We start from the raw sequence: 26,315 nt of genomic DNA, 5'->3' as shown, positions 1-26,315 counted from the left end.
GCCTCAGTGTGACCGAATTCTGCTCTTCCTTCCAGCCCCCTCGGGTCCCCCGTGGTTAACGGCTCCGCTGGGGAGCGGTTCGGCCTCCGGACGTGCTGGTGCGAGGGGAGGAGACGCGTTTCCAGAGTTCGTGCTCCCACGCCTTTTCAGTAGCGACACAGGCGTTGGTCGGTCTCGCCAGGAACAGGTTGGGGCCTCCCGGGGCAGGAGGACGCAGGGACAGCGGGATGCGCCGCGGGACCCACGGAGGGAGGCAGCGCAGCCTCCTCCAGCAGGGCCGGGTGTTTCCACCTCAGCTTTAGGGATTGGCAGAGGCGGCGTTTGAGCCGCCTCTGGATTTATGGCTCCTGGGCCTGGTGGGAGCTGGGCTGGGAGGCGCAGGGAGCGCGGTTGGACAGTGTCGGGAAGGATCCTGTGGCCTCATCCCATGGAATCGTCTTGTGGCTTCTTCCTGTGGCTTCTTCCCACCCGCGCTGGGGCCCGGCCTGATCCTGGGGTCGGGGATTGGGGTTGGTTTTTTGTAGTTTAATCACAACCACAGAGACACGGACACAGACACGGCCCCTGGTCTCCCCTGGGCACCACAGCTTCCCCATCACTTCCCCCGCGCTGCTGTGTGTGCGGATCACAACCCACTGGGGGGAGGGGGGGGCGTCACACTTTTATCTTTCCCAAAATCCTGTTGTTCAGCCCCAAAAAAGGGGCTGAGGCTTCGGAGGGGGGTGGGACGGTCTGTGGCTGCTTTGAACCGTTGCTTGTTGCGTCCTGCACCCCTGGGCTGGGGCCCCGGCCTTCCTTCATCCCAAACTCGGCACTGACCCCGGCTCGGGCTCCCCCCGGGGCTCAGCAGGGCAGGAGGGGCCGGGGCAGCCCTGGCTGCGCCCCCCTGCGCTGTTCGGCCTTGGATCCCCAACGGGGCAACAGAGAAATGTTAAGAATCGCCTTAAATTTCCCCTGGAAGCAGCTCCCATCGTAGCCCGGAGCCCAGCGGAGGCCGCACAGAGCCGTGGTGGGAAGGGCTGTGGGCACAGGCTCCGTCTGCGTCCCTGGACCCCCCGTCCGCGTCCCCGGACCCCCCCGTCCTTTCAGCGAGGAGGCCAAACCCTGCGCTTGTACGTGAGGGCGTTTGTTCCATTGCAAGTTCAGTTACTGCTTTAAACAACGTGTACAGAACCAGCATTTCCATTGCTCCGATGCTTCCTGGAAGCCATAGGATTTAGGGGCTCTTTTTTTTTTTTTTTTTTAGTAAAACCAATTAAAAAAAATAAAATTTAAAAAAAAAAAAACCAAAAAACAAATGTAAACCTTTAAGCTCTGAGCTTTCTTCTACGTGTGATGGTCTGACCCGGAGGGTGGGACACTGGGGCAGCTCCTGGATGAGGCCAGGCTGAGAGTTGGGGTTGTTCAGCCTGGAGAAGAGAAGGCTGTGAGGAGACCTTAGAGCAGCTTCCAGCACTGAAAGGGGCTCCAGGAAAGCTGGGGAGGGGCTCTGGATCAGGGAGGGCAGGGACAGGATGAGGGGGAACGGTTTGGAGCTGAAAAGAGGGGAGATGGACATGAGATCTTGGGAAGAAACGTTTTGCTGTGAGGGTGGGGAGGCCCAGGTTGCCCAGAGCAGTGGTGGCAGCCCCATCCCTGGAGGGGTTCAAGGCCAGGTTGGATGGGGCTTGGAGCCCCTGATCCAGTGGGAGGTGTCCCTGCCCGTGGCAGGAGTGGGACTGGATGATCTCTGAGGTCCCTTCCAGTCCAAACCATTCCATGATTCTAGCGTTCTCCCCAGTAACAGGTAATGAGAAGAAACAACCTCAAGCTGTGCCAGAAGAGGTTTAGATTGGATATTAAGGAAAATTCTTTGACTGAAAAGAGTGATGAAGCACTGGAAGAAGCTAACCAGAAGAGACCAGCACCCACCTCATCATAACCTCCTGCCTGGGAGCTGCAGAACCTGCGTTCCCTCAGCCTCCGGAGGGCAGAGGGGGAGGCCAAGGACCTCTCCACCAGGGCAGCCAGGAACGGGCTCAGCGCAGGTCCCTTTGCCGCGCCGGCTCTCCTAATGAACGCTGAAACCGCTGTAAAGACACCCTGATGTCTTTATTGATTTCCTATTTACAAATCACGAAGCTGGCCAAAAGCAGAGTGCGAGCACGGAACGAGAGCATCGGATACATTCATCAATATAGCACTGGAGTGGAGACATCCCGGCTCTGCTGGAAGGTGACATGGGGACGACCGAACATTTCCGACTTTGGGAACAGGCATTGTCCAACAAGGAGTTACATTCATCTATCTACAACAGCCAGAGTCGTATCAATCGGCAGGGAAGCCACAGGGACAGAAGGTGCTCGGGTGTAGGTTCAGTTCAACTCCTCTCCCTCCCGCCAGGAGCGACCCTGGGGGTGACGGCAAGGAGGTTGGATTTGGGAAGAGAATCCACACAATGAAATATCGGTAAAGCAGATGCTTCCAGGGATGAGCCAGCAGGGAGACGCCTGCGTCAGCTGCGCGAGGCTGGCCCTCCAGCCCTGCTCCTTACCCAGCCCAGGGCACAGCTTTGCTTCTTTCAGCTTCCATCATTTCCACGACTGCCGCCCCGTGGAGCCGAGAGGCCACACAGGGAGGCGATGAGGCCCCCTCGGCCTTGGAGAAGAGGGGCAGAGGCAGGAGAGGCGAGGGCGGGTGCGGCTGGGTGCATCCCAAGGGGAAGGATGTGCTCCCTTCATCCGCCTCCACCGCTTTGCATTGCACGGAGGTTTGATAACGAAGCCGTGGACCCTTCTTTTGTTCAGTACTGGCCATATTAAAACCGTCCTGCCCCAACGCAGGCTGACAACGCACACATCTCAACGCGAGGAACAAGCGACGTCTCTAACGGCTACTGGTTCAGAAGTGGGGGCTGATCCCAACGGATTTACTGCTGTGAAGCTGAGGAGACACCCAGGCAGCCCCCCAAGCTGAGGGCAGAGCCAGAGCCACAGGAGGAGAGGGCACCGAGCCACCCGCCACAGCCATGAGCGACCAGATTTTCACTTCTGGTGGGTAAATACAGTGCCTCCTGCTGAGTTCCGGTGGTTCCAAGTGTTTGGAACAGAAGGAGAGGTTTCCAAATGGGAAGCGCAGCTCTGGGGCAGCAGCACCCTGCCAGCACGTTCCCCGCAGACCTCAGCCCGCTCTGGCCACGCCGCCCAGTGGCCCTGGAACTCATTCTGGAACTCCAGCTTCCCCTGCAGAGGGGAAGAACACAGGCTCGTCTTCACAGCCAGCCACCTCCTCCCTGGCAGCACAGCCTCTTCCTGCTCAGCTACAGCAGAACAGCTCACAGGGCCGGGCAAGCGGGAGGGAATCTTCATGATTATGTAGCTCGACAGCACAAAGCCGGGCGATACCTGTGAATATCACACCTGCCCGTGTCCCAAACATACGCAGGGGCAAGTGTTCCTCATCCATTTCCTAAATCCTCATCCCAACCGGCAGTCACACATCGAGCCTCTTCCCATCCGGCAGCAGAGCAGGGGGCTGCGAAGGGGCCCAGGGAGGGTGAGCGATGCAAAGGAACGACGAGAAAATGCATTGAAACGTGCATGAAGACAGCAGCAACAGTGGAACCAGGGCAGGTGAGGAGGGGCCCTCGCTCGCTCCGGCCGACAAACCCCGGCACCGTCTGCAGGGATCCAGTTAGCTTGGGAACGACTGGGACGGCTGCCCCGAAGGCGGCACAGGGCGGGTACGCGAGGATCACCCATCGTTCCAAACATGTTACTGAGTTTGAAAGAAGCACCTCAGGCCCCAGCGCAGCAGGGGAGGAGAAGGAGCTTGCTCAGCTGGAGCCGCTGCCCCATCCTGACTCCATAGAGGAGGCCGGGTCGCTGTTGCCAACTGCCCAAGGTGAAGGATTGTCACAAATCAGAGAACAGCCTGAAAACGCTGCAGTTTCTCCAGAGGCACTCCAGTTCAGAGGTCTCCCTCAAGACCGTGTAGTGCTGAAACGGTGAAGCCTCAGGGAAAAGGCTACTTCCCACAACTTTTCCCAGGGCTGGCAGGAGGGAAGGTGCTGGGCATGGGCTGGCGGGCCCGGAAAACATCTCACCAAACACCCCACCTCGCCTGCTGAGCTAGAGTTGAGAAGAGGGGCCTCATCGCCCCAACTGTGTCTTTGTGCAGGATCAGCTCCTCGCAGCAGGTATAACCACAACCAGAGCCGCTTGTTTCCATGTTCCTGACTGGTAGAAAAGCATCTACATTCATTACAGTCAAAAAAAATGGATGTTGTTAGGTAGGATTAATCAGTGAAGTGAAAAACGAGTAGCCACAGACAACCAACAAATGGAACCGGTACCCCAGTTCATCTGGTACCCGAGAGCAGCAGAATCACCAGCACAAGGCAAAACATGAGCTTTGAAATGGTTTTACAGAGACCTTTGGCTAGTGTGGCTCCAATCAGTGTGGTCAAACTCAGCCAGAAGTTTAGTTTGGAGGGTGACAGGGAAAGAGAAGAGTCCAGAGCCAGCTCCGCAGCTGCACTATGTGTAGAAGATGATCTCTGGGATTTGTCCATCCTCCACGGAAGTGCCGTTGTTGTTCCCAGCTGCGTAACAGAATGTAAAGCAGGTTTTGGCTCCCGTTGTTGGCGATTCATGGATCACTTTGCGCAGTCCTTTGGTTCCATAGTGGGAATCTGGACCCTGCGATGGTGACAGAAGACAAGAACAGATCAAGATGGAGATGGAAGCCCTGTGAGACCCTGCTGCCTCCAAGAGGTTTGGAGAGCTCAGCACCTTCCTTGTCTTTCCGGTTCTTGCACCTCAGGTATTTTGAGCAAAGTTCTCAGAACTTAAAGCCACACTTCACCAGGTTTCAATTGTTAAATATCAACTATTTCACCCACAGTAGGCAGGCTCTGGCTTACATGCCCGCAGAACCAACAGTTTCTCTGTAGACACCAAAGAAACCACAAAGCCCATCCCTCCATCATTAATGCAGCCTGTTAATTACCGTACACTCGCAAGACAAGTTAAAACACAACTCAGTGCCGCTAGTGAAGACGCTCACGGCAGCGCCAGGTGAAGGGCTGCAGAGCAAACCATCGAGATGATGCTACAGCCCTTGAAAGATGCAAAGCCAGAGCCACATCGCACTGAAGGGACTGCAGAGGCTGCTCCCACCCACCTCCACAAGCCTCTCCTCTCCCCACGTGGCCCCAGGGCGGTACCTTTAGAGTAGCACACGCTGTGTAGTTGACGTTGGGTAAAATCTCAACAGGCTCCTTGAACATGACTCGGAAAGTGTTGGATGATCCATCACAGCTGAACCCCGTGTCGTTCTGCCCCAGGACCGTGTTACTGTCTGTGTGGATGATCTGCAAGAGACGTGTTCAGGTTTAATCTCTGGCAGAGGGCGACAGGCCAGCGTTCTCCATTTACATCTCTACTTGCCTTCCTCCTCCAAGGAGACAAAGCATCTTAGAAAGTGCTGACAGACTACGCTTGTCTCATCAGCTGTACGGGGTTGGTAACTGTCCTGAGGATGGTTCTTCTCCAGTGATGCAGGCTGGGGTTATGTGGCTGCCCCATCCCTGGAGATGTTCAAGGCCAGGTTGGATGAAGCTGTGAGCACCCTGATCCAGTGGGAGGTGTCCCTGCTCATGGCAGGGGGTGGAACTGGATGGGCTTTAAGGTCCCTTCCGACTCAAACCATTCCATGTTTCTATTACTTCTGTATGCCACCTCAACCTTTGAGCAAGATCACCATGGCCTTGAGAAAAGAAGCCTCCCTCAGTCCCACTTGTCATCTCAAACGAGATACTGATGACGTGAGGCTGCACGTCAGCGCTGCACAGGCCCAGCACAAACTCAGCAAGCGCTTCCTTCTCTTCCTCTGCTGAATCGTGGCTACTCCGCTGCTTTTCCACAGCACGGAGCAAAAGCCTGAGTACTACTGCATTACCCAACCAGTGTGGGAAAATACACACAGCTTCTTCCCCAACTGCGTCACAATTCTGAGACGTAGGCCGTGAGCAGACTGAGGAGATACTGCAGTGACGTGCACAACGGGAGGCTGCATAAAATCGAGAGCAGTAATCCCTCTGATCCCCAGTGCCCCATCTGGCCCTCGCGCTCCAGCCGCCAACCTCCCTATCCAGAAAGCAAACCCAGCCCCTTCCAACTTCAGATTTTGTTGCACACTCATTAAAATGTACAAGTCAGTCCTTACAGCGATGAATATTTTAATGCAGTAGAGAGTTTACCTGTATATTCACTTGGTAATCCGTTGGCCCATGTATGGATCCGTACAATCCAAATCCAACTACAAATATCCTCTTGTTTACTGAGAACCTGCAGGAACAGATCAGGCAAGTCAGACCAACTCACCGTCCCATTATTGTTTGAATACAAGGATGATAAACAAGCATCTTGACTTGCTTTCATTTTATACCAACGATTTAATCAAATATAACGTAGTTTTAAGTGCAATTCTTACTAATAACTGAAACCCTTCACAGAAACTGTAATTTGTAGGCTTACACCGTCCTAATGGACCAGCAACGAGTTTGTTTGCTCATGTAAAACACAAAGCTGCACAATCCCATCTCCAGACTCCAGAGTCCAGGCTCAGAAAGCATTTTTGAGGTTGCAGCATCCCAAACTGGCAGCCAGGTGGAGGCAGGACAGCCTGGAGAGCACAGACAGTGCCCACCTACGGCAGCAGCAGCCGTTCCAGCGAGGTGACAGCAAAGACCACTCAGAGCACCACTAGATATCTCAGTGCTGATGCTGCCAGCAGCTGAAATTAAAAGTCTAATACGAGCTCCAAAGGTTTCTGAACATTAGATCTGAAAGCAGCATTTGGAGCCAGCAGCTCTCCCAGTTATCATCTCCTGTAAGGGGATGAATGGAACAGAAGATCTAACTGACGGCTCCATCGATGTGCAGGGGAACTATTAACGACAAGGCTTAAAAATCTGAAGAACTAGAACTACATTAATGCGAGTCCCCCTTTCCATCTAAGACAAACACAAATCGTGATACAACTGAGGCTTTCTGATTCTGTCCTGTCCCGCTCTAATCTAAACCACCGTTTGCCGTGCCACATCTCCACCAACACGACTGAGCTTTGCTGTTCCTCTACAAGCTCAGCTCTAAACAAACTAGATAATAGCAGAAAAGCAGGAACAAACTGAACAAACTGGCCCCAGTATTGAACCCTGGGGAACAGCGCTTGCAACTGGCTTTAACTCCTTTCCCCACAACTCTCTGGGCCTGTGCATCCAGCAGGTTTTTGACCCAACAAAGAGTACGCCCACCCAAGCCATGAGCAGCCGATTTCTCCAGGAGAACGCTGTGGGCAACAGCGTCAACGGCTTTACTAATGTCTTGGTGGAAGCCAGGGTTTAGCGCGTAACCATGCAGGGTTAGGCCTAGAGTAAGCTGAGAGCTCAGTAAACCCGAATCTATCAGCAGCAGAATTAGCAGAGGAGCTGACCTGATCCTGTCACTAGTCCCACTGTACCCCCAGCGGCTCTCCACCTGCTGGAAACGGCTGATGCTGCACTCCTTCCCCCGCAGGCAGCAGCGCGGTCGGTCGATGAACTCCACTCGTGGCTTTGGGTTGACGGTGAAGTGGAGGAACAAGCTCACCACCTCCCGATCCGTGAGGATTCCCGACTGGGCAGGCCCTGCAGAGGAGCACAAAAAGAGCGACGCCATCAGCAACCAGAATCCTTTAGGGATTTGCATAGGGAGGCAAACTAGACTTGCAGCGAGAGGAGGCCAAACCCACATCACACGTGGGATCTTGCTGGTGTGGCAGGAAGGGAAAACTCAGACAGAAATGTGCTGCCTGCCTTTTACTTGCACGCCCGTCGGGGACTGCGGAGCCTCTGGACAGAGCACGCATGTGAAATGGCAATTAAGCCCCCAGCTCTGCAGTCAAAATGCATTTGGCTTACAGGACCGGCTTAAAAACCTCAAACATTTAGCTAATCCTTCCCCGACTCCCTCAGGAGATGATAATACCAGTAAGAAACAGGGATTTTCATACATCTGCACCGGTGTTTTACAACATTACTGTTCAGGCACTGCGAAAGCCCATGAGGGGCAGCGGGAGGGAACGTCGCCTGGTTATCATTAATTGAGAAAGTACAGGAGTGCTCTTCAGTCAAGACAAAGGTGGATCAGCTCACCCCTTGCTTTGATCCTCCCCTTCCTTCAAGCCTTTAATCCCTGCTTTAGGGGTTTTGGGTTTTTCTAACACCGTTACTGTAGAACCTATGGAAAACGCCAGCAATTTTAGTGAGAGTTAAACATCTTCTCATCTTTCCTCCGGTAACTGGATGGTTTTCCCCAAGTGATGCTAAACTCAAGCTTTGGAAACTACTTCAAACACTTTCAAAAGTGAAACTGGGTAAGAATCAGTCTTTTAGCTTAAGAGTCAAAAGCTGCTCTGCAGCTCTATTTGCAAGAGGCTTAACAGAAACAAGACTGCTGCGTGCTGGAGAAACAATAGCCTTAAGGGCTCTTTAATGTGGGAAGAAAATGCCTCACTACTTCTTGGACCAAAAGGACTTTTAGCTGGTTAAATCCAGCGCAAAGTCGTGCAGACACAATGTCTTCCAACACTGCAATAGGTAAAGATTAAAGAATTTAAGGAAGTTGACCGTTAAAAGATAAATGAGGCTACGGACACTTTGCTCAGCAAAAATTAGTCATTACTGATCGTGTCTGAACTTATCCCACGCTGCTGCAATTCAGCTCTCAAATGTTTCAAATTACTTGTTCTAAGGGAAGGGAGGGACACATTTGCCAGTTAAAACATCTTCATGCAAAACTCCACAGAATCATGAAATAGTTTGGGCTGGAAGGGTCCTTAAAGCTCATCCAGTTCCAATCTCCTTGCCATAAGCAGGGACACCTTCTACAGGATCGATCATGGGCTCCAACCCCACCCAACCTAACCTTCAACCCCTCCAGGGATGGGGCAGCCACCACTGCTCTGGGCAACCTGGGCCACAGCCTCCCCACCCTCACAGCAAAGCATTTCTCCCTGAGATCTCATCTCAATCTCCTCTCTTTCAGCTGAAAACGGTTCCTCCTCATCCTGTCCCTGCACTCCCTGATCAAGAGCCCCTCCCCAGCTTTCCTGGAGCCCCTTTCAGGACTGGAAGCTGCTCTAAGATCTTCCCCAGAGCCTTCCCTTCTCCAGGCTGAGCTCTTCTCCCCCCAATCGATACTAGATTGTACAATAAACTGGTGAAACCACTGTCTGTAAAAACACTTTTTTCTTTTTTTGCTTTTAGGAGAGAGAAGTGGAAGCAGGTGGTTTCCTTCTTCTACGTCTCAGTGTTGCTGAGAGACTCAGAAAATGGATGAAGCGGAAACAATCCTTTGTTTAAAGACCAGTGTAGCTTGTCTCATCAGCTGTACTGGGTTGGTAACTGTCCTGAGGATGGTTCTTCTCCAGTGATCCAGGCTGGGGTTATGAGGCTGCCCCATCCCTGGAGATGTTCAAGGCCAGGTTGGATGGGCCTTGAGCAGCCTGACCCAGTGGGAGGTGTCCCCACCCATGGCAGGGGGTTTGGAACTAGATGATCTTTAATGTCCCTTCCAACCCGAAGTACTCTATGATGACTCCACCAGTTCCCTGGCCAGTGTCTTCCAGTGTCCGAGAGCCCTCTCAGTGAAGACAATTTTCTTAATATCCAATCTAAACCTCCCTTGGCACAACTTAAGGCTGTTTCCTCTCATTCCATCACTTGTTACTCAGGAGAAAGGTACATTAACTGTTGAAAAGCTGATGCCATCTCTGTCCTGAGAAGTGATCCGCAAAGGCAGTGGTGCCAGTGACCCCTTCTGCTTCTTTGTACACCTAACTGCAGCCTAAAAAAGTTTCAGTTTTTAAAATGGCTCCATGGTGCCTTTTAGCATTAAAACTATTTAAGCCGATTGCCAGTTTTTAATCCCTGGAGAATCACCAGAGCATGAAGTCAAAGACAACAGGCAACGAAAACAAACCAAAAAAAAACTTCCAGTCAAAACTGTTAAATGATTTGGACATCTTTGTAGATCGAGATCTTAATGTAAATGTGAAAAATGCTTTGAGACACAGTCTAAACGACGCCTGCCCTCCAGCTCAAGGAATATTTTGGCAGTTTTCTCCATTACGGGGCTCTGCTCTAAGCAGCATCAGCAAGACGTGGCCCACAGCACCACTGGGTCAGACAGCAGCAGATGGAGGGTGGGGGAAAAAAGATCCTCACTTCTCTTTGGGAACAGGCTATAATCAATACCAATTATTTGCAACCCATTAGCTATGTGTAGTTTAAACACTTGGAATGGCTGGAAAGAAAAGCACGGGAACCCCTGTTTGGATCTTTGCTGGGAGCTGAATGAGAAAATAATCTCAACATTACTATGGGTACAGTCAGCTATGATCAGACTCGCTCCCACCTGATGAAACACTGTTGTCTTTAAACCAAGAGCAAACAGATAGGGATGAAAACAACATTTACACAGTGGATTTTGTAGAACAGGGGATAATCTCAAATTTAGGAAAACTGGGGAAGGGCTTTTTACAACAGCATGTAGTAATAGGATGAGGGGGAATGGCATTAAATTGGAAGGGGAAAGATTTAGATTAGACATTAGGAAGAATTTCTTCATGATGAGGGTGGGGAGGCCCTGGCCCAGGTTGTCCAGGGCAGTGGTGCCTGCCCCCTCCCTGGAGGAGGTTCAAGGTTGGATGGGGCTTGGAGCAAACAGATCCAGCGGGAAGTGTCCCTGCCCATAGCAGGAACCGGATGAACTTTAAGGTGGTTGGAACTGAATGAACTTTAAGGTCCCTTCCAACCCAATCCATTCCATGGTTCTGTGATACAAAGAGAAAACCCATTTTCAGGCACGTGACCCTGTGTAGTTCAGAGAAAGCAAAGAACAGGTTGCCAGAAACGCTTTTGTTCAGTTACCTGCCGCAAACTCCTCAATAGTCATCAGTGGGAAGCGGATAAGGGAAAGTGCCTTGCCCAGTACTTTCCGCTTGTTCTCTGGAATCACCTGAAGTTGCTGCCGTTGACACTCAGCCTCTGACCAGCGAACCACTGCATTAAACAAACGAACCTCCCGGATGCCCAGGGTATCCCTCTCCAGCACCGCAACCAGGGTGTCTGCAAGGCAGGACAGGGAGTGACATTAGGCACTAACCCAAACCACTTGGTTTCACCCTTCCCATACAGCCAAGGGAATAAACAACAGCCTCGCCCAAAAGCGCTGCCTGCAGCCTCCGAGAAAGATGTATCTGCATATTCCATAAGGAAGTAACTCACTGGAGCAGCAAACTGTGCCCATTTAATCAGCACGTTAATGGAAGTGCAGGAGAATGAATTGCAACTTACTTGACATCAGACTTGGATGAAGCAAGCAGCATGAAAGCCAGGTTACTCGTGTCTTACCTCCATAGTCCATCTCATTTGAAGAAGGTTAAAGCTGAATGTTAATGGTGCATACAATAATTAAAATAGGCAGCTCTTGCTTCCAAAGATGCAACACCTTTGTAACTCCAAAACCTGACAAAGACTCGTGGAACAACGCCAACTCCACAAAGGAGGGCAAGTCACACCCACTCAAAACCTGCCAACGTCAGCAGAGGAAACGGGCTTTGTATCATGCCCAGAAAAATCAAGTTGCACCAAAGTAAGCAGATTCCAGGGTATTTCTGCAAGCACGCAGAGTCTTTTGCAAATGCCTTGTCTCTATCACTCAGTGCCAGAGGCTGTTCGTTCAACAGATTGCTCCAGAACAGCAAAGCCACAAAAGAGAAGGGCCAAGCATTAACCTGTAATAACTTTGGAGGTTGCTATGAAAGCACATAGGGAGGAGGGGAAAAAAAGCTTACCCAGATCAATGTCTGTAAACCCCTCCGCATTGATGGCATCCGATGTGTTCTTGTCTATGTTCTCTAGGCAGAGGCTGGCCAGCTGAGGCTCATCAAAAAGTCTTGCCTAGTAATGAAGAAGCAGTCATTAAGGCAAAAGGAAGTTTCCACTAAGCAAGGACCCCCCTTCTCTCCCAGGGCCCATCTTCATTAGCAATACCACGCCTGACTGCATCATGAATCCAGCCTTTCACAAGCAGCTAAGCGTAACAAGGCGAACACTAGAGAAATCCGCGTTTGGCATCAGTTCTGGCTGAGCTGCGCCTGTCTTCAGGCATGTCTTTGTTTTACCCTCATATCACTTAACACAGTGCCCTGTAGCACCATGCTGACCACATCAGCTAAAGCACAGGTAATTTCTACTCCATCATTTTTATATTCAGAAGAAAACTTTGCCCAATGACTCCAGGCCAGCTCACTCTAGGAATACTCAGAGATAGCTTATTCTGTAAGAACATCATCCCACTGATTTCATGTATTAGCAAAACCACCTTAGCAGGCGCACAGCTCACATCCCAAGGAGATGTGCAAAACCCTGCAGGGCGCACAGCCTGCTCAGTATATTTGCATGTTCTGCACAGAAACAGTTGCTCTAATCCAGTTACCTTAGAGAATTCCCCTCCACATAGGTTACTATTCCAAGAAGAGCCTGCACACCACTTGAAGAGTTGCTCAGAACTCTCTGCCCAACTCAAGTGCATCTCAGAAGAATTTTATTACCACTTCAGATCTCACTGGACTGCCAAGATGTTACCAACCCCGTGCTCAGCCTAAGGAAAAGTGAGGTGGGAAACACACAAAAGCCAGTAAGGTGGTGTCTTATTTCCAGCACTTTGGTTTTGCCATTTGGAAGGAACTTCCTTAACGTCACACCTCACATAAGCACAAGAGTACACCAGGACCTGAACTCACCGCCCTAGGTAAAGTTTAAGGACACTTTGGTGGGGAATTCACTTGCTCATGGACGCTGGCACTACTACCAGCATCTTCTGCTTCACCCTTGCGCACAGTCTGTAGGGGTCACAAGGTGATTAGATCTCAAGTGGAGGTTTGGGGCTCTACAGTCTTAGGTCCAAAATCTTAAACCTGTTTGGAAATGTTTTGTACAAGATCCATCTCCAGTCAGTTACTAACTGATGAATCGTCAGTTAGTTGCAGTTAAAGCAGAAAACAGAGGCTGATTTTCACACTGAAGGACCAGAACCGAGAGGATGTTGAGAACAGATCCATGAAGTGAGGAGCCTCACGCAGCCACTCACTGAGATACAGATTCATTTCTTTAAGAATGCCAGCCTCAAACATTTTAAAGACCTGATACACCACAACAGTGAACATAAACTAGGTACAAATCACCACTGATAATGAATCATAATGGATAAGCCACAAACAAAAGGAACCAGGAAAGCTTGTCTCCATCTGGCATTTCAGCTGCCCCAGTGCCAGGCAGTACCTCGGTTTGATATCTGAAAAACCAGGATCCCTTCCTCTTTTGCCAAAGAAAGATCTTTGTGACTTCTAAGAACATCACCAGGAACCCAAACGTTACCTTGGCAAAGCTGTGGAGTCAGGCTGCGGAGACTGAGCATGCTGCAAAAATACCTGCAAAAAGAACGCCACCAAAAAGGTGACACCTCTAATCCTCTTCCAACGTGCAGCCCGCAGGAAGGATCTCTTCTCAGCTACTGGATAACAGCTCCTGATCTTTCAGATTGCTGAACCCAAAGAACAGGAGACCTGCAGCCGGAGTTACAACTGTCCTACCACGCATCAGACAGGAGCAAGGATTTGGCTACTGTCACCCAAACAAGAATCTTCAGGTCCTGAATCCTCCCAAGGGAATCTTCCCACAGCGTTGTTCCCCCCACATTTTGGAGGCTGCCACTTATGGCATGTGAAAAAGGGTCAAGGTAAAAAAGAGGATGCATAAAAAGGGATGCAACGTTGCGGACACTGCAACACAGATGTGACAGTACTGAGGGAGGCACCGATCCTTCAGCAGGCAGCAGCAGAGAAGGTGGAAGGGACCAGAAAGAAAAGATGGGGCTAAGAAACAAAGAACAGCAATCCTGATTTAATCAATTCACATGCAAAGTCTGATCTTCTCCAAAAGAAACAGAAGCTGTGAACACTGCCTTCTAGTTTGCAGCTCTGGAGAGCCAAATGGAAAATGGAGGAGTCCAACACTCACAGACTGGATCAGAGGGGCACAGGGATGCCTGATTGGACTCACAGAGTCAAGAAACCCAGCTGCACTGAAACTGCCTGCAGTGAGAGCTGAAACAGGCTGAGGAAGAGAGCACTTTGTTTCTCTCCTAGGAAAATAAACAAAAGCACTCATGAAAAAGCTGCATTTTCTGTCTTTCACTCCCATTTCAGAGAAACTATTAAAAAAAGCCCTTTAAAGAACGTCTGACCAGCCAGATGCAGCAAGCTTTGCACAGAGAAAGCTTATTACACCAGGATTATTCCTGAATCCAAACACACAAAAATCCCCTCATTTCACTTTCCTTCTTGGCAGATGAAATTTTTCCACCCTGTTGATTTCTTCCTCAGCTCACCCTCTGGAAGGAATCGCCTGCCACACCGAAACACAAAACAGATCCGAAACAGCAGCAATATTTGCTGTATTTCACTGCTCTCTTTAAGAACCTGCTCACGAACACTCGATTCCTGGAAGGAGGAATTGAAAATGACACAGAACTGCTCCACATTTGGGATGATCAACTCTGTAACACTGAGAAAACATCGGTTTTCCTACCGTTCCTTGCTCAAAGGACTTAATGCATACGATTGCACACTCACCTGTGTTAACAGCATGAATGCATTGTCAGCTCGGAGGTTTTTTTTAAGGAACTCCACACAATGAGCTTCAAGAGCTGGAACTGCATATTTTTTAGCTGTGTAAAGGGTTGTCATAACAGTCTCTGGTCCAATCTGAACTTCGTCTGAATAAAGAAATCTGAAAATATGCAAACAAACATTGTTCTGGTGAAGCCAGTAAGACAACAGGGTAAAAATCTTTGCAATTCATAAACATGTTTGTGCTTCTGCCCATCATCCTGGCCCAATTTCCTATCCTGGAGAGATGGAAGAGTTCTCACATCCTTTCCACTGACTCTGGTTTACCAAGGAGAAGCTCTATTTTTAAAAAGAAACACAAACCAAACCAAACTCACTCTTTAGAGTGTAACACTGAATGAAATAGCTGGGATATCTGTGAAGCCCCTCGCCCGGCTCAGCATCCCACCACCAGCGAGCCATTTATTCTGCCACTTCCACTGGGCTACAACAGCCTCTAGCTAAGCGTACCCCTTAAAATTAACATTTTTGGCTGCTCAGTTAGACTAAATAAGGAGAAAAATTCAACCCTGCCTACTTCAGGAGAGCCTCCATTTTCCACAGTAATTCAAAAGCAACCAGAAGCAAACAAACACGTTCCCTGCAGATAAGGTGTGTTATCCACTCTTCACTTTCTGTACTGAATGGCTTCATTCCACTACCCAGGTGTTGAAGTACAGCATAAATTCAAACTTCAGCATGAAACAAGAGTTAATTGCGATGAAAAACAAGGGCTGCCAGGCTGCGAGCAAAGATGGACCTTCACTGTTAGGGCAAAACAAGGACGTACATTCATTCCACATGGAAAAACAAAGCTCTTCATAGGAAGCTAGACCGAGCCTCCTCATACTCAAGCATGCTGATTAGAGAGAGCAGGAACTGACAGGCTGAGCTCAGTAAAACCAGTTACATGCTTGATGTCAGCCCCAATCCCATGCAGAGCTTTTGTTTACTGGTTTTCCTTTAACCAGTCCAGATTTGCCAATCAGGCTCTGAAAGGCACAAAGCACAGAGGCCTGATACGAAGTATATTAACAGGGGTTGGCATTCCTATACCACAGGGTATTTTGGAATCTCCAGCCATTTCTCCAGAGGGGGCACAGCAACACATCGCGTGGCCACGGTGCCTAGAGGCGTCCTGCAGGGCTCTGCTGGGGATGATGGGCTGTGTTCCTACTATCCAGAGGGACCTACAGCAGCAAAGCTCCAGGTCCTCCAGCTAGACAGGGCCAGGACACAGTTCAGGGAAGCGTAAACAAGGGGATTCAGAGCCAGGGAAGCGCTCTCACTGCTGCTGAAAGCAGGCTTTTGTGCTGCTCTAGAGCATCTGTTAATAACAGCATCGAGCCACAGGCTCATAAATGTATTTTGCACACATCCCTTCACCACCCCTATTTTCACTAAGTAATCCTTTTTGATACAAGCTTAAAAGAACACATTTGCACTAAAAACAAGTTCTATTTACTGCACTGACTGCGTTAGGACTTATTTTTATGATAGTACAAACAGTGTAGCTACGAGAGACAAGAAGGGCTCCAACTGTGAAAGAGTGCAGCATCAACTTAAAAGACTCAGATTATAAACCCAGACAATCAAAAATGTTAAGTCACCATAAAAATAATAATAAAAATGAATCTCTTATGCAGTTACAGTAGAACTGAAAGGGCACTGACCCATAAACACAACCACAGAATCACAGAATTGTTTGGGTTGGAAAGGACTTCAAAGCCCATCCAGTTCCAACCTCCTGCCATGGGCACGGACACCTCCCACTGGATCAGCTTGTTCAAAATCCCACCCAGCCTGGCCTTCAACAGGTCCAGGGATGGGGCAGCCACCACTGCTCTGGGCAACCTGGGCCAGGGCCTCCCCACCCTCATGGCAAAACATTTCTTCCTAACCTCAATTTTATCTCTTCATCTCAACCACTTTCTTCATTGCAATCTCCCCTCTTCCAGCTTCAAACCCTTCCCCTCATCCTCTCCCTGCCCTCCCTGATCAAGAGCCCCTCCCCAGCTTTCCTGGAGCCCCTTTCAGTACTGGAGACAGCTATAAGGTCTCCCTGGAGCCTTCTCTTCTCCAGGCTGAACAACCCAAGGGCTCTCAGCCAGTCCTCGGATGGGAGGTGCTCCGACCCATGATCATCTCCGTGGCCTCCTCTGGACTCACCCTAACGAGTCCAATCACAATTTAGTGTCTAGAAGGGCCCTTCTGCTGAACTTTCAGGATGAGTACCTTGTCCTTTGATAAACTCCTGATCTTCCAGCATTAGATGGCTTGGACCGAGTCCAGAGACACACGTAAGGACAAGTTGCCAAGTCAGACCAGTGTTTGGACTGGTTTTACTCTAGGGATGTCCCCACCACCTTCTTGATAAACTCCTGACTGGACTGCAGCACCCAAACCTCCTTTGGCACAGTTATGCACTGAGCATTCCAAAAGTGAGGGTTTCATTTTAGAATTAACCGTTTATGATGTCTCTACACCATGTGCACAGCTATCCTGCACAGCTGCAAGCTTTAGAGGCACCATAACAATCCTCACAGACTATCTCCCATAGAGAACATAAAAGTTTCCGGTGGAAATCCAGCTGAACTCATCACCTTTGTCTTTTCAGATGATCATACTGTTTATACAAGTGCTGAAATCTCAGCACTGGCAAGGAAACAACATGAGTTTGCCTCTAAATTCACTTGGTATTTTAGCCTCCCTGTGTTTTAAAGGCCAATACTAACTCTGCACGCCAGAGATCTACCTGGCGGATGGAGTCATCTGCCAGTTCAAGGGATTCCCCTTCTGCTGGTACCTGGTTCCAAAGGATCCAAAGAGGAGGGGGAAGCAGCTCCCTGTTATTTCTGGTCTTTCACCGTAGCAAAGATCGATTTTAAATCTAAGATAGCACAGTCGTGACTGAAGCACACTGTGAAAGTAAAGCAAGAAGTGTGCCAAAGCTATATATAGTCACTGCTCCAAATAGGAAGCAAGCAGGGAGCATGTCAAGAGCACAGGGCAGGAAATCCCTGGAAGTAGGTTACAGAAAACCTATAGAAACGGGACAATGACTTTTCGGCACACATTCAGGATTGCGCCAGGGTGTTATTCAGCACCAGCCAAGCTTAAAGCAATCAGTGAATGGGATGTCACAGCCTCCTCCTCCTCCTTCCCCCCGCACGCAGGCCTACGACGGGTGCTGGAAATTCCAAACGAGCTCTCAAAGAGAGGAACAGAACACACATAGGGCAAGCTATCACACAGAACGGCTGAGACTGATTTCACACCCTCTCTTACCTGTTAGAACTCGCTCGTTCACCCATAACCTAAAGGAGCTCTGAGTATTTGTAACGTACAGAGCTTTGGGAAGATTACTTTCCCCCACTTCTCTCAAATAGCGTTTGGGTCAAATCAAACCAATTAATGAAGCAGAGTTTAGGAGACAAGGTCTGAACAACTTAACTACAAGGGCCAGCACATGTACTTATTCCAACTGCTGAGCAGAACACCTACCCACGGCTGTGTCTGTGTGCTGTAAATACAGAGTTATATCTATTTACAAGTTATAAACCATCCAGTTCAGTTTTGCCCATACTGCAAGGCACACTCATTTAACTATCACTAAACCAAAATACAGAGCAAGTCAGATATTTTTGGGCAGGAGCTACACCAGACTTTTACCCAGGAAAAGAGGATTTCACACCGGCATTTAAAAGCCCGTGAACAGATCAGAGAGGCATTTTATTCAAAAACTTAACCATCTCCACTCTACAAAACTTCACTACTTTCATTAAGAACATCCTTCTCTACAATAATTCTGTTCATTCCAGACATACTGTATGTTAGAAGCTTACTTCAGCAGAGCTAGGAAGGCAGCGGGCTCCACATCAGGCAGCTCAATCTCTGTAGAAGTTGTGGCCATTCCACCATTAAACATCGCATCGAAGACTGCGCTGCCCACAGCCAGCACAAACCTACCATTAAAAAACAAACAAGCAAGAAAAAAAAAAAACAAACACAACCTTATGTTAAACCACATTCACTTTCCAAAAACATCCCAGGCTGGTTGCTATTCCCCAAGGCCACCCCCAGGGAAAGCAAATAATTCCTAGTGTTAAAACAAAACTATTTTGCAACAGGAGGGAGTGTCGGGTTTTCTGGTCGCTTTGCTGCAGGAACACCAAAGTCACAAGAACTTCATTTGAAGCCCTGAACCAGGATACAATGGAGTAATGGTTCCCCAAAGCAAGAGTCTGTCCTTCGTGGAACAGAATATACGTGGCTACTTTGCTAAGTCCTTGGAGGAGCCTACAGACCATTCATGAGGCCAAGAAGCTAGGAAACAACAAAGTTAAGGAATTCTAGTTCTTCTAGTGAACAGAGCCCAAGCCTTGGTGCAACTCCCCACAGTCTGAAAATAGAAAAAACTCGTCCCATCCTCCTCCCTCCTCCCCAGACGCAGGAAGGCAGCCTTGCTGACAGCAGAGCAAGCCCTCAAAACGTGCTGATTGCACCAGGAATTGCAGACACCAGCACCTCCCGCAGCACCCAGCACGGGAGCTGCCCTCCCCGGGGACGCTGCCGTCTCCTTCCAGGCAAAACCTGCTTCAGGCTTTGCCCAGAAGGCAGAGAAAACCTTGCTCGAAACACACCGGCACTGCTAGGTGCACACAAACCCTTTTGCACTGCTGTGAGGTTACGTGGCGACTAACAGCAAGAGGCACTTTCTCAGCCCTGAAGAAATAGGAAGCAAGAATCCCCACAAATAAGGTCTGAGCGTGAAAATGATATTCCAGCACTCCCATGTAAACAAAATGCTTTCCCTCGTGGATAAACACCAACTCCTGTTTTAGGAGGAGGCACAGCCCTGGGCTGCTGAGGGGCCTGTGTATATTTAAGCTGCTGTACCTGCCTTGTGCTATAGGAAAACCCATTTTGCGAATTTGCATGGTCTGAAAACGCACAAACTAGTGCTTCCCAGTAAAGCAACCTTGCTCCTGGCGTCCACAATTCAGCAGTGCCCTTTAGGGCACTGAAATGCAGCACAGGGCACAGAGGTCACGGCTCAGCAGCAGGGGAAGCAGAGAAGCCCAGGCTGCAGAGGCCATTACTGCAACCTCTCCTTCAGCCAAGTGTGAAAAGGGAGAAGCTGGAAAATCCAGGGGCTTCCAGAAAGCAGCATCAAGAACTACAGACAGGATACACGCTAGAAACCTCTGGTCCTGGGACCCCAAGGTGAGCCCATGGCTAAACAGGAATTTCAGATGGATTTTGCTGCAGTAGGAAAGACGCAGAAGCCTTTTTTTCTTCTCTTTTGGAACAAAATTGTTCATTTTCTCCTTTTCCACTCCCCTCCCATCCACAGGAGGCTTTCCACGGACACAATGGAGCGCAGCACCGTGGACGTGCCAGGCTTGTTTGCCGTGATGGACTGCTTGGCTGACAAGCCAGGCTGTATTGTTCCTGACCAGTTAGGAGAGCAAGGGACAAACCACAGCAGTTAAGGAAAAAAGTCCACGCAGGCACATTTCTATCAGGCAATTCTGAAGAAAAATGGCTAGAACAAGTAAAAAACCCTAGGTCACAACACCAGAATTGCCAGATGAAACAAAAATCCTTGTTCCTACAAGGCAGCGATGGTGGCGAGACAATCACAGGTGCTATTTGCTACTAAAAATTAACATGAATTAATTACACTCTAAAACTTTCGCAGCCAGCACAGTACACAGCCTTGAGGAGCAGACAGGTTTCAGAAGTGATTTGAAAAGGGCATTTGCTTAAAGAAACCTCTCAAATCCACGCTTCTACCTCACTTGAGGGCAAGCCAGTCTGATTCCCTTAAACTCCTGAGCCCTAAAGGGATCCCAGGAGGTGCCAGATACACTGGCCTCTGAATTTTAAGCTTCTTTAAATCCCCCTCTCTTCATGGTGTCTTGCTAAAACAAATGCTTCAAACTATTCCAAAGCCATTCTGGGAAAAGCAGGGGTGCACACTGCCTCTCCTACACAGTTCAACTGTCTTCTCCAACCACAGAGGTGCGCAGGAGATGGGAGAAATAATTATTATACCAAACAGGCAGAGTAACAGGGCTCTCTTGTTTTCCCCTGCTCTCTTCCAAAGCTCTATAGTGACCAGCACACAGCAAGCCTCTCTCTGAACACTGCCCGATGCAAACACGCAGCACTCGGAGGGGAAATGAAGGCACCCGAGCTCAGCCTAGGAATCCACCTTTGTCAGAGGAAGAATTTCAACAGAGGGTTATTTTCACACAACAGCGTGGTGGCCAAAACAAAGCCGACTGATGAAAGAACGCAGAAAAATCATAAGAAATAGAGCCCAAGAATTAAGAAAGCAGCGCTTGATTTCTCTTCATTCCCACATGGAAGAATCAAACTGTCGTTCAGCAACAAGAGCCACAGAAGCTTCCATGGGGCTAACAGTCTGCTTTGTCTGCACAGGGATCCAAAGTTGACTTCTAAGGTTTTCACTCCACCACTTACAGCTCCCTACTCACTGATTTTCACTGCTTCCTTGTTCACCTCGGCATCTCTGCTGTCACCTGGTTTAATTTGTATACCCAGCAGTCCTGCTCCCTTTCCCAGCACTGCGGTAACACCGATAATAAACTAAACCACTCGAGAACCATAACTATCCTACTGCTACATACCATCTCCCTCCTTCATCCGCTCCACTGCGGAGAGATCTTAAAATATCTATTCCAGAAGAGCTGGCACAGGAACAGAGCAGCACGTGATGTGCTGGAGCTTGTAGGTGACGAGAAGCTAATGAACAATGATCATTTGAATCATGGAACGGTTCGGGTTGGAAGGAACCTCAAAGCCCATCCAGTTCCAACCCCCTGCCATGGGGAGAGTGAGGATGGGCACCTCCCCCTGGATCAGGTTGCTCCAAGCCCCATCCAACCTGGCCTTGAACACCTCCAGGGATGGGGCTTCTCTGGGCAACCTGGGCCAGTGCCTCCCCACCTTCACAGCAAAACATTTCTTCCCAAGATCTCATCTCAACCTCCCCTCTTTCAGCTTCAAACCATTCCCCCTCATCCTATCCCTGCAATCCCTGATCAAGAGCCCCTCCCCAGCTTTCCTGGAGCCCCTTTCAGTACTGGAAACTGCTCTAAGGTCTCCTCAGAGCCTTCTCTTCTCCAGGCTGAACAACCCCAACTCTCTCAGCTTGTCCTTGGATGGGAGGTGGTCCAGCCCTCAGATCATCTCCGTGGCCTCCTCTGGACTCGCTCCAACAGATCCTTGTCCTTCCTATGCTGAGGTTCTTCCTGTTTGCTGGGTGCATCTTTCCATCACCAGGCAAAACTCGCAGGAGGCAGGTTCAAAACCCTCCAGGAGAAGCCACGCAACCCCAGGAACCAAGCGGTGGGACACCACCACACATGGCACTGCAGGTACTGCAAGTCAATACACATCCAAGAAAGCACAGGATGAGCTCAGAAGATAAACACCTGGAAACAGCAGCCAAAACCCACTCCGTCCCCAAGCTGCAGATCTCCCAGCATGCAGGAACACATAACTACACCACGTGCTTGCCCTGTTCCCTCTCGGGCCATGTTTTCTGGCCAGTTAACAAGCTTAATTATCACACTCCTGCAGCTCCTGGACGATGAGGTTTAGATGTTTCTAATCGCATTGATGATGTGCTCGATGAAGCAGATCTGGCAAAAGACAAAAAAAACTCTCTTCCCTCTTACTGCTTGGCCTAATCAACGCGCTGACCTTGGCAATGTTGCCTGCATGGTCCAGCGTTCATTAGCCTTGACATCAAAAAAAAACTTCAGGCCATTCCATCTTCTTCATGGCTGGTTCAGCTGCAAGAAGGTCATGGTGCAGAGACTGCGCATATTCCAGGGGACGCAAACAACTTCCATGAGGTCTGAAGGTGGAAAATCTGATCTTCTCAGGGCTGCAGATGCTTCGCAGGACAGATGTTTGGATCTATGCACCTTCAGTCTAACCCAGCACAGCCACTTGTCCCATATATCCACAAACAGGGCTTTCCCACACAAAATGAGCGTTTGCAACCAAGAGCGATCCAAGCTCAAACCAGGAGCAGCTCCACAGTCACCTCCAGCTCTTACTGCAACTCTCCCATTACTAGTGGTAACCAGTTTGCTGCCAAAGCCCGCAACTCCCAACGCACCTCGCAGCCCTGTCAGAGATGACAAGATAGCACAGACCGCTCCTCGAGGCACCACCGGCTGCTATCCAAGAACTCGATTTAGGATACCCTCCCACCGCAGCCATGCTTTATACCTGAAAATTAACTCAATAAAACTCTACTATAGCAATACTGACCTGTTCACTGTGCGCTATTTCAGACACAAAATCATTTAGGTTGGAAAAGACCTTTAAGATCATATTCAAGCACAAACCAAACACTACCAAGTCCACCACTAAATCATGTCCCTAGGCACACCAAGAATCAAAGCGCAAACATCGGCCCTGGGTCACTGAAGCAATACGAGGCCTCTAAAATTAAATTCATGGTTGCTTTGCGACTCAATTCCAGCACAAAATACCTTCTGCTGTCAGGCTGTTGTGGGAGAACAGAGCACAGAAGGGGTCTGGGTGGGTTTATTTTAAGCTCTCTGTTTCTGAAATAACCACGGTATTTCGTGAATCACCAGGATATCCCAAACGTGATACCATACAGGATCGCTTTACTAATATCCATATAATCCATAAGTGGGATGTCATGGCACGACACACTCTTCTATCTTCACCACCCAGAGCACCAGATGGATTTCAGAGCAATTAAGCAGCATTTCACTTTGGGGCTATTTTTTTTTTTTCTTAAAAGCTTCATTTATTTTCCATTTATTTCTGGGGTGAACGCTGCCCCTCCCTACCTAAAAAGCCTAGTTCTCAGGACAGGAGCAAGCTCAAGTACTAATTAAGTTTCAAATTATAAAAGAACAGAACTGACACCCTCAATGCTCAAAGCAGCCTAGAACAAGTGTGATTTGTTTGGAAAGGGAGAGGAAAAGGGAAATCTGAAGGAGAAACTTGCAGAAGCGCAAGCACAGATGAGAAAAACGATAGTTTGAAATAGTTTGGAGCAAGGCACCCACTTCCAAGTACGCTAATAAGCCTTCCCCCAGCCCAATTAAAGCAGGTCCCATCTGTGAGTGAAAGGCTCTTGCATTCACTACCAGTACAGCCAAGGAGCCCAGGAGGCACTTCGCGGGGCGGTGGGTCGATTCACCAGAGCTATTCCAAGAAGCAGCCAAAGGTCAATCAGCCCCATCAGTTCTGCATTATCCAGGTGGAAGAAATTCCCAGCTTCTCAGCAAGCGAGCGGCTCAGAGCTGCAAACTTTTAAATAGCAGCTTGGCCTTATCCATTAACCTCTCCTGCTCACCTCATGCCCAGATGCCACTCCCAGTGCAGCTCTCCCAGAACCACAGTGCTGGTTTTAGAGGAGCACATCACCCCCCAAAACACAGAAAAGACTCAGTAAAGGTTATTTTTAAAAGAAAACACTGTGGTAGAAATCAGGTTTCTCAAATCTTTGCTCTTTCCTTTCCATCCCCAACACTCTCACCAGTCCCTGTGTCCATGAGCAGAGATCAGGCTATCTTGGAGACCATTCCTGCTCTCCCTCGCTACCCACAAAACCAAGGATTGCTTCTGAGCAGGATCCAGGGATTTGGGGCTTTTCCTCATGGCATGTGCCCCAGATGAACCCCATCACTAGGGCTGTAACCGTAGGACAAAACACGACATTGAGTGTAACGCGAGGCGACAGTGGCTGACGGCGTTGAGGGGCAGCAACCACCTCGCAGGGCACGGCCAGCCTGCCACAACTCCTGGGGCACCCCCTGACCTGAGGGCACCCCTCGATCCCCATGGGGCACCCTATGACCCCCCTCATCTCATCTTGTTCTCCCCAGGGGCACTCCTTGACCTCATTCCACCCTGGTCCCCTCAAGGGGCAACCTCCAAACATCCATGAGCACCCTCAAAGGCACCTCCTGACCTCGGGGCAGCCCCTGACTCCCGAGGGACCCCAAGACACCTTCATCCCACTCCTGTGACCCCTGGAGGCACCCCCAGACCCTCATGGCACTCCCAGACCCCCAAAGGCAGCCTCTCATCCCACCCTCTGACCTCCAGAGGCACCCCCAGACATCAAGGGCAACCCCAGACCCTCGCATCCCACCCCTCTGGCCACCAAGAGCACGCCCAGACCTCCTCCTCCCACTCCCAGACCCCAGCAGCACCCCCAGACCCCCTTCTCCCAGCCCCTGAACCCCTCATCCTACTTCTCTGACCCCCAGGAGGGCCTCCAGATCCCCTCCTCCCACCCCTCAGACCCCTAGGAGCATCCCCAGAACCTAGGAGCATCCTCAGGCCCCCTCCTTCTGCTCCCAGACCCCCAGGGGCACCCCCAGACACCCTCCTCCCACCCCTCTGAACCTTGGGGGTATCCCCAGGCCCCCAGGAGCACCCCTAGGTCCCCTCCTCCCACCTCTCTGTCCCTCAGGGGCACCCCCAGGCCCCCAGGAGGACCCCCAAATCCCCTCCTCCCACCCCTCTGACCCTCAGAGGCACCCCCAGACCCCCAGGAGCAACACCAGACGCCCTCCTCCCACCCCTCTGACCCTCGGGGGCACCCCCAGACCCTCTCATCTCGCCCCGCTGACCCCGAGGGCGCCCCAGAGGCACCCCAGACCCTCAGGAGCACCCCCAAGGGCACCCCCAGACCCCCCAAGGCACCCCCCGGTCCCCAAGGGCGTCCCCAGGAGGACCCCCAAATCCCCTCCTCCCACCCCTCTGACCCTCGGAGACACCCCCACACCCTCTCATCTCGCCCCGCTGACCCCGAGGGCGCCCCAGAGGCACCCCCAGACCCTCAGGAGCACCCCCAAGGGCACCCCCAGACCCCCCAAGGCACCCCCAGGCCCCCAAGGACACCCCCAGAAGCACCCCCCCAGACCCCCAAGGCACCCCCAGGCCCCCAAGGGCACCCTCAGAAGCACCTCCCAGACCCCCAAGGCACCCCCAGGAACCCCCTCAGGCCCCCAGGCGCACCCCCAGACCCCCAGGAGCCCCCTCAGGCCCCCGGGCGCACCCCCAGACCCCCTGGAGCCCCCCCAGACCCCCTCACCCCGCCCCACCTGTGCGCGGGGATGCGCTGCGAGCCGCGCCCCTTCCCCACCAGGAAGTGGACGTCGCTGAGCACCTCGTTGTTGAAGAGGAAGGCGAATCGCTCCTGCACCGTCGGCTTCGTCGCCTGCCAGTTGTAAACCGGCTCCCGCTGCAGCGCCCCCCCGGCCGCCCCCGCCGCCGGGGCCCCCGCTCCTCCTCCTCCTCCTCCTCCGCCGCCGCCGCCGGGCGCGGGGCTGGCGGCGCCGCACTGGTTGTAGGTGAGGCCGGGCGGCGAGGAGGCGCCGTTGGTGCAGGAGGAGGAGGAGGAGGAGGAGGAAGAGGAGGCGGCGGCCCCGTTGCCCGGCGGCGGCTGCGGGCACGACGAGGACAGGCCCCCGGGGCCGCCGCCGCTCCCACCGGCCGCCATCTTGTGCGGCGGAGGCGGG

General features: G+C 50.9%; 1 protein-coding gene across 2 annotated transcripts; it reads right to left on the bottom strand.

The window, feature by feature from the left end:
- Window positions 1–2,072: 2,072 nt before the first annotated feature.
- On the bottom strand, window positions 2,073–26,315 carry BTBD2 (BTB domain containing 2). Of its 2 annotated transcripts, XM_069878113.1 has the most exons (9): window positions 25,899–26,315; window positions 18,603–18,722; window positions 14,722–14,878; window positions 11,881–11,986; window positions 10,955–11,152; window positions 7,477–7,669; window positions 6,242–6,329; window positions 5,207–5,353; window positions 2,073–4,679 (listed from the first exon to the last, which is right to left on the bottom strand). In XM_069878113.1, the coding sequence occupies exons 1-9, from the start codon at window positions 26,294–26,296 to the stop codon at window positions 4,518–4,520; spliced, it is 1,569 nt and encodes a 522-aa protein (XP_069734214.1). In that variant the 5' UTR covers window positions 26,297–26,315; the 3' UTR covers window positions 2,073–4,517. The 2 variants fall into 2 exon arrangements, with proteins under 2 accessions (XP_069734214.1, XP_069734216.1); XM_069878115.1 differs by lacking the exon at window positions 18,603–18,722.

The sequence above is a fragment of the Phaenicophaeus curvirostris genome, chromosome 28 (assembly GCF_032191515.1).
Source record: "Phaenicophaeus curvirostris isolate KB17595 chromosome 28, BPBGC_Pcur_1.0, whole genome shotgun sequence".
Classification (NCBI taxonomy): Eukaryota; Metazoa; Chordata; class Aves; order Cuculiformes; family Cuculidae; genus Phaenicophaeus; species Phaenicophaeus curvirostris.
Note: the sequence above shows the minus strand (reverse complement) of the source record. Positions and strands in the feature narration are given on the sequence as shown.